Source organism: Atta cephalotes (genome assembly GCF_000143395.1).
Source record: "Atta cephalotes unplaced genomic scaffold scaffold00022, whole genome shotgun sequence".
NCBI lineage: Eukaryota > Metazoa > Arthropoda > Insecta > Hymenoptera > Formicidae > Atta > Atta cephalotes.
In genome coordinates, this window is record NW_012130086.1 from 3,313,779 (window position 1) to 3,321,750 (window position 7,972).

At 25.5% G+C, this 7,972-nt stretch overlaps 1 protein-coding gene across 1 annotated transcript; it reads left to right on the plus strand.

The window, feature by feature from the left end:
* The first annotated feature begins 43 nt into the window (after positions 1-43).
* LOC105619728 lies at positions 44-1,991 on the plus strand. Its single transcript, XM_012201247.1, has 6 exons — positions 44-93; positions 179-295; positions 353-443; positions 1,415-1,566; positions 1,742-1,874; positions 1,941-1,991. Exons 1-6 carry the CDS (start codon positions 44-46, stop codon positions 1,989-1,991), a joined length of 594 nt encoding a protein of 197 aa, XP_012056637.1.
* Positions 1,992-7,972: the final 5,981 nt, after the last annotated feature.

Here is a 7,972-nt window from a genome sequence, read left to right on the forward strand (position 1 = left end):
AGTATTATATATTGCATCGATTATAATGTTGGGAACAGGTACAATGTTCATTACATATATTGAGCATATTTGTGGAATATTTAAAATTGCTAGGTACGAATGTAGATGTAGAAGCATAATAATTTTAACTATTATATAAAATTAATAATTAATTAATATAAAAAAAACACATACGTAGCTATCGCATTAAGCATGCAGTGAATACCTATGTTCCACAAAATATTACGATAAAAAATAAAACTTTAATGATTGAAGATATAATTTGTGCAATAGACATTCATCGTCAAGCTATGAAGTATGTATCTGTGTTTTTTATATTGTGCGATACATTTACTAATATTTTGTTTTTAAGAATGACGAAGCATTTCATGATTACATTCGAAATAACGATGTCTTGTATCACAGGATGTTTAGTAGTTTGTTTCAGTTTTAATTTGTTTCAAGTAAGTTTACGATTTCATATAATAATATATAAAGATTGCATTGAAATTGTTGTTTATTAATACTTATTATTAATTTTAGTTTATTATTAATTTTATAAATTATATAAATTAATTTGTAAATGCCATAAGAAGAAAAATAACGTAAAAACATATTCGATTGTAAAATATAATAACATTGTAGGCACACATCATTAATGCAAATATGTAGAATGTTTATTTTATTGTCAAACATAATAAAAAATATCACAAATCAATTGCATCGTTTGCCGACAGTTCGTTTATGAATAAAAATTGTTGTCTACAACCCGATTGCCTATATTCCACATGCACTTTTGTGCACAAGTAAAAGTTTTAGAGACAAAGTCATATTTGGTATATGTATTATACTGTCTGTGCTACATGTATTATACTGTCTATAGCTCGACAGCTTGCTTACAGGTATTACCTATTGCCTACAGCTCGATTGTCCACATATACTACTCTCTGCTTTAAAATACAAATTCTGTTTTAAATCAAATTTTTTGCTTTAAAATATAAACTCTCTGCTTTAAAAATACATATTACTTTTTTATAATATAATTTTAACTTAATTTTATATATATTTTTGAGTAAAAGTGCTTGTAGGCAATCGATCTGTAGGCAATAATATGTGTAAGTGAATTTCTCTGAAATTTTTATTTGTGCGCAAAAATGCTTATAGTTAATCGAGCTGTAGGTAATAATTTATGTAGGCAATAATACATGTAGGTAATAATATAATATCTGTAGGTAAATGTGACTTCATTTCTGAAATTTTTATTTGTGCACAAAAGTGCATATGAGCAATTAAGAGTAAAAAAATTTTAGTTGTAGGAATAAATAAAACTTATTATATAACTATTAATTTATAACTTGCACGTTATATATTGATAATTAGAACATAGATATATATGTAGAAGATTGATATTTACTATGTAAAATTTGTTTCTTAGTTTTTCCAGATAGCATCTGAAAACAATAGAACAAATGTCAGCGAATCTTTATCATCGTTAGTATTTGCGTCTGTATGCATTATATACATGTTTATAGCCAACTATATCGGACAGAATATAATCGACCACAATAATCACATATTTATTACTGCGTAAGAGAAATATTCTTGTTTGGCAAAATGTGCAATTGTTGCTTTTTGCTTTTGTTACAACAATACAAACAGAAATTGATCTGCGACATTTAAATTAGAATATATGCCAAAATTAATTAATTAAGAATTCCAATCTTAAGTAAGCAATCTGTTATCTCTATATTCAATTCTGTAGGTACAACGTTCAGTGGTATAAAACCCCATTACATATACAAAGAATGATACTATTTCTGCTACAAAGAAGAACCAAGAAATTTTCATTAAATCTCGGTGGAATATTTGATGCATCCCTAGAGGGTTTTGCCATGGTAATAATTTGTGGAATATTTCAGTTTCCATTTACATATAGCTACAAAAAGTATTTATGATTGCAGCTAATAAAGGCCTCCGTGTCTTATTTTACTGTCATGCATTCTACACGATAATAAATATTTATTAATTTATTATTATCTTAATAAAAATGTAGTTAATGAAAAATGATGATAATTACGGTTAGAAAATTATATAGATTTATTTTTTTTACTATAGAGTATAAATTAGGGTTGCCACAGAAAATGAATTTTAAAATTCCTTAATTATTCCAGATTTTCCAGATGAAAATAGAAAATTTTCATGAATAATATAAAATTTTAACATTTAGACTCACGGATTGGAAAGCTAGTCTATATTATTAAAAACAATGCAAAAAAAGCTTAGTAACATAATACAATTTCGGGTGCAAATTCAAACTCCAGCAAAAAATAAATTAATTTTGGAAAAAAGAATACAGTTATGACAAAAAAGAGGGAATAAATAAAAATATCGAATTAAATATAATTTTAGTTAATTTATTAAAATGCAGAAATTTTGAACATATTTGACTGTAAACGTAATTATAATTTAAAACGTTATATATACTTATTTGGAATAGGAATAGTTTCAGGGAATTGTAAGCAAATTTCGAAATTCCAGATTTTTTTTATATTTTCCCTTGACTTTTTCCGGTTTCCATAATCAATTTCAATTTCCCTGACTTTTCCCGGGTTTCCTGGTTTTCCAGATCTATGGCAACCCTATATTTTTCTGTCTTTTAGAAAAAGACAAAAGTTAATTAAATTAAATTAAACTAAAATAGTGATACTTTTTATAGTGCATATATGCACATTGTGAAACTTTGCTTTGCAATCAAACTTGAAATCCCATATGATATCGCGCAATTATGGACTTTCTTTGTTTACAATGCGTATTGTATAATCGAGATCCTTTTTTTTTGTACTAACTATAGTCCAAATATAAACAACGTATATTTACATATTTTATATTTAAGTAAGACTTTTTGCATGCAGAATTTATAATATAATGCATGAAATATTTTTTTAAATTAATATATTTAATTTCAATATTTATACATATATTTATGACTCTATTAATAAATAACACATGCTAAAAAATTAAATAAAAAAAAATAAAAGAAAAAGGTATTGTTAATATTGGATACATATATACATATATACATTCAATACGACTCATATATACACAATCTTTTGAAACCTTCATTATTTATTTAAATATATAAAAATGTTTCATGTTTTTTTTAATGTTCATAATAATTTTTCAAATTTAGACTCGATGAAAAATTAAAAAAAATTACTTAAGGTTATAATATAGAGTCTGGTTATCTTAATATAAATTGTGACAATCTTACACTGTCTAGCTGCATAAACTGTAATGATATAAAGTGATTGATGCAGACAAAGACATATATTTTTTTCGTTTTTAAAAGAAAATATTGCATATTATACACTTTTCCTTAATTGCAATTAAGAATTTATAACAAATATACAGATTATAACATATTAATGTACATCTATGTATTATCATTACATATCAATGTAAATAGAGATCTCAGTAGTCTAAAAGCTTAAGACTCTCGCATGGAAGACAAGAGATCTGGATTTGACTTCTGGCTAAAGTAATATTTTTCACAATAAATTTATTTACAGTTTTTCAGTATAATAACATGTTTCTAATAGGATGCCGGATTAAGCATCCAATTATTAAATTGCTTGTCAATTTAATTTGTGATATTACTATAGTAATTTAATCGTTTATAAGTTCGAAAAATCAATTTGGGGCGCAGTTCGAATGACTACATATTTAGTATATCTATAAATTTACATAGAAATTATTTAAAAGTAGATATCTAAAATAGCTTCAACTATTATAAGCATTAAAAATGGAATATTTTAAAGTAAGAAAATATTTTTCCTGCAAAATAATTATTCCTTTGATTCAAATTTAATTCTTTATAACTCAGTAATTTCTTTTAACATATACAGAAATTTTTCTGCTGAGACAAGAAAAATTAAGATATTGATAGTTCAAATTTGTATAAAATACTGAAATGAATATAAGCATGAATATGAATATAATTGTTACAATATACTATAGCGAATGTTTATATACTTTATATGATCAGTAAATAAAAAATCTTTTGAATTATATCGCTGAATTTATTATCGACATATAAAAATTATTACACTTAATTAATTATATTTATATCAATATAAATAATTTTGTATATAAATTCAAATATTTTTTTTTACTAATAGAAAATTAAAAAATTAAGAAATAAAAAGGAAAAAGAATGAATAGTTTAATTATAGACAATAATTATAGACAACAAACTTAGATATTAACATTTGCCACTTGCTTGTTCAAAATATTAATTTTGTCCAACGCAGTCTTAAAATGTAATAATGTTATGTATTAATGCTAACATTTTCAAATTATGAATTTTATCAGATAGATCACGATAGCGAAAGAATTAAAGTAAAGGAACATTCTCTCGAAGTGTATCGCGTGAGTGCGTAAACCAGAATGAAGTTTTAGTGCTGAAAGAGAGAAAATACGCTTGCGTGACAAATATAATATGTTATTTTCATGAGAAAATATCATCTGTTAAATTATCTGTAGTGTAAATCAATAAATAATATAAATCAATAACATAACATAAATATCAGTAATTTGATGAAAGAATATGTTAAATTTAACACCGTTAGATCTCACACAGCAAACTTTTACCAGAACCAATCATTACAAATTGTGAAATTTACGGCAAAATTTATATTAGAAAACATAAGGATGTAAAATATTTAGTAAAATAATGAAAAAAATGAATAAGCATACTCTTTACAACATCTTCAGTCTTCACAGAAATACTTTGATGCTCGAAGAGAAAATGATACATCCAGAAACTTAGTATAATAATCTCAATAAAATTCTATTGCTTGCTATTGGTTTATGGTCTTATCAACAATCCAAATTTACTCAATTTCAGTTTATTTTCTTCTGTACTGTTTTATCAGCAGGTATTATATTTCAGATATAAAATAATATTATTATATGTATAATATAAATTACTGCGTGACAATCTTTCACTTCAATTGTTTATATCAATTCATATTATGCATTTAATTAAATTTTTATATAAAAAATTACAAAATATTACAAAGTATTATTCGCTATAGAGATGCAAATTGTTGGTTCACAATTGTATGTATAAGCATTTATTTGTATGTAACCGTTAATACATGCATTATTTAAGAAATAATCTATCGCATTTTTTAAAGTCATATTTATATATGAAATTGTGTAAAACTAACTTTTTGCAGTTGACACCATTAATAATATTAAAATGTACTTTGGACCTTGTAATAAAGGTGTTATCTTCCGTATCTCTCTTCATATTGTGCATGATATAATATAATGCGTTCTATCTTAATATTGAAATTGTAAGTTCATAACTTATTAAATATCCGTTAAATAGAATTAACTTGTGAATAAAAAAATTTTTATTGCATAAAGTGTTTTTGATTATACGAAGAGAGAATATAGAAGAGAGAGATATATAGAAAATTAATAAAATAATAGGTGAAAAATTTATTGGCGGAGCTTCGATATATATTCAATGAGTTAAAGGATAAAAACGAAATTGCAATTATATACAAATATAGTTGCATTGCTAAACGTTACACGGTTACGCTTACAAGTAAGATAATGTTTATTATTATTATGATGATATTTTGTAATACTCTCAATTGGTAAATGTTCAAAAGTGGTTTTCTAAAAATCGCGGTTTCTTTTTTAGTAATAGACAAAACTAGTTATAAAAGTATATGCGTGTCATGTACTTTTTTAAGAGAAGGCTTGTGGTTTTTGAAATTTTATGTAAAAGATGAATAAGATATTTCATTTTTTATTGAGATATTAATGTAAAGCTTCTTTATATTAATTTTTTTTTTTTAAATTATTATACTTGCCACGAAATCGAAGTAAAACGATCATCAAGATTGTTGATTAAGACTGAAAAAATGTATGGACATTTCATTCTCCCCTCTATCCCTCTTAAGAGGAGTGTTCAATTTTCCACGCAAACCAAGTTTCACCTCACTATCCTTCCTGCAAAGGGGGTGCACAATTTTTCATGCAAAACAAAATCTACCTGAATGAAAAGTTGTGTATCCCTTAGCAGGAATGAAATTCATTTCACGTGGAAAGTAGTGCGTTCCTTGGCGGAGGGATGTTGGGGGGCGGTTGGATGGACTTCGTTTGCATAGGGTCACACTAAAATGATCGTTATAAACATTTAAAGTGTATAGATGTGAAAGAATTTTTGTTCATTCTATTTGAAATAGAATTTTTTCGTACAAAAATACAAGAACCCTCTTAAAACATTGAACACGTAACAAACATTGTCTTTTTATAACTATAATTTTGTTCATTACTGAGAAAAAGAAACGATTTTTGGTGAAACATCATAACATTTATCCTTTCATACAAACATTTACATATGATTTATTATACAAATCTATTAAAGCATTTGTCACTCTCTAAATCCATTGGAGTGAAATTTCACTCCGGGAAATTTAGAGAACATGTGCATCTGCGAGGAATAACCAATGTGTTTAATAAATTAAATAAAATTTAAAATAGTTTAGCAATTTTACGATAAAATCTTATTCAACTAAATATTCAACTAAATATTTATTAAAATTGACTATATTTTTTTTCAGTGTACACATATACGCACGCATGCACGCACATACACACACGCACACACACGCGCACATACACACACACACGCGCGCGCGCACACACACACACACACACACACACACACACACACACACAATGATTTTATATATTAAGAATTTCAATAACAAATTCGTTTTTCTTTTTTAGTTTTTGGAATTTGTGGATTGTTTATTACTATTACAAATCAAATTTGATCATTTATAGCTGTTATATCAATGAACATGTCTCAACCACATCATTTATTCATTCTGATAGAGTACTTTGTTAATCAAAAGTATTTCTATTGGATGCTATTGCATATGTACGGAGTATTATGCGTTGGAATAACTATAATGATAGCAACAGGTACAATGCTCATATCTTCAACATACTTGTGGAATATTTAAAATTGCTAGGAATATAGATGAATGAGAGGAATGAACAGTTTTTATAACAGTTCGATTATTATATTAGTTATTTTATATTAGTTATATTATTAGTTATTTTTATACATATAGTATATTAAAAAAATTTTTGTGGAGATTTTGCTTTTAAAAAATTGTATCTTTAATGAGTTGCTATATAATTAGAATCCAATATTTACAGTTATCGTATTAAACATGCAATAAATATTAGTATCAAAAATATTACGTCAGAAGATAAAGTTTTCATGATCGAGAGTATAATTTGTGCTATAGATATTCATCGTCAAGCTATGAAATTTGTATTTACATCAACAGTATTTATACAATATATGTATAACCACTTAATGCTGATTCTGCATTAGTCGCATCGTAGTGTCGTAAGCGTGTTGTAAGCATTGTCATCTAATTAGAATGACAATATTTTGACATTGATTGACAACAATTCTTGCAACGCTATGATGTGATTAATATAGAATCAGTTTTAGGCTTCTGATCACTCACTACGGATATTTGGATTGACGCAAAAGAGAGAAAATACATAATAAAATTCTTGTAAAAAATATATAGAAATTTTGTTCAATAAAACAATATTTGCATTTGATAGAGTACACTTGTAAAATATACTGAAAAGTCTCCTTTTATTTCGAAATATAATCAAATCATATTTATCTCAATTCTGTCATAGCTTGTTTGATTAGACGTAATTTAATTTGAAATATATAGTTATTTATTCGAACACAAGGGAAGTTTTCGGTATAATTTATGATCTATTCTAATAATTGCAAGTGTTGTTGTAAAGAAGTACACATTTTAATATACTTTGCAAAAATTTCCTTTATATATTTTTTTCGCTTCTGACATCACAATTCAAGATGATTACAGTGAGTAAGCAGGAGTTTTAATGATATTTTTATTATTTTTTAAAT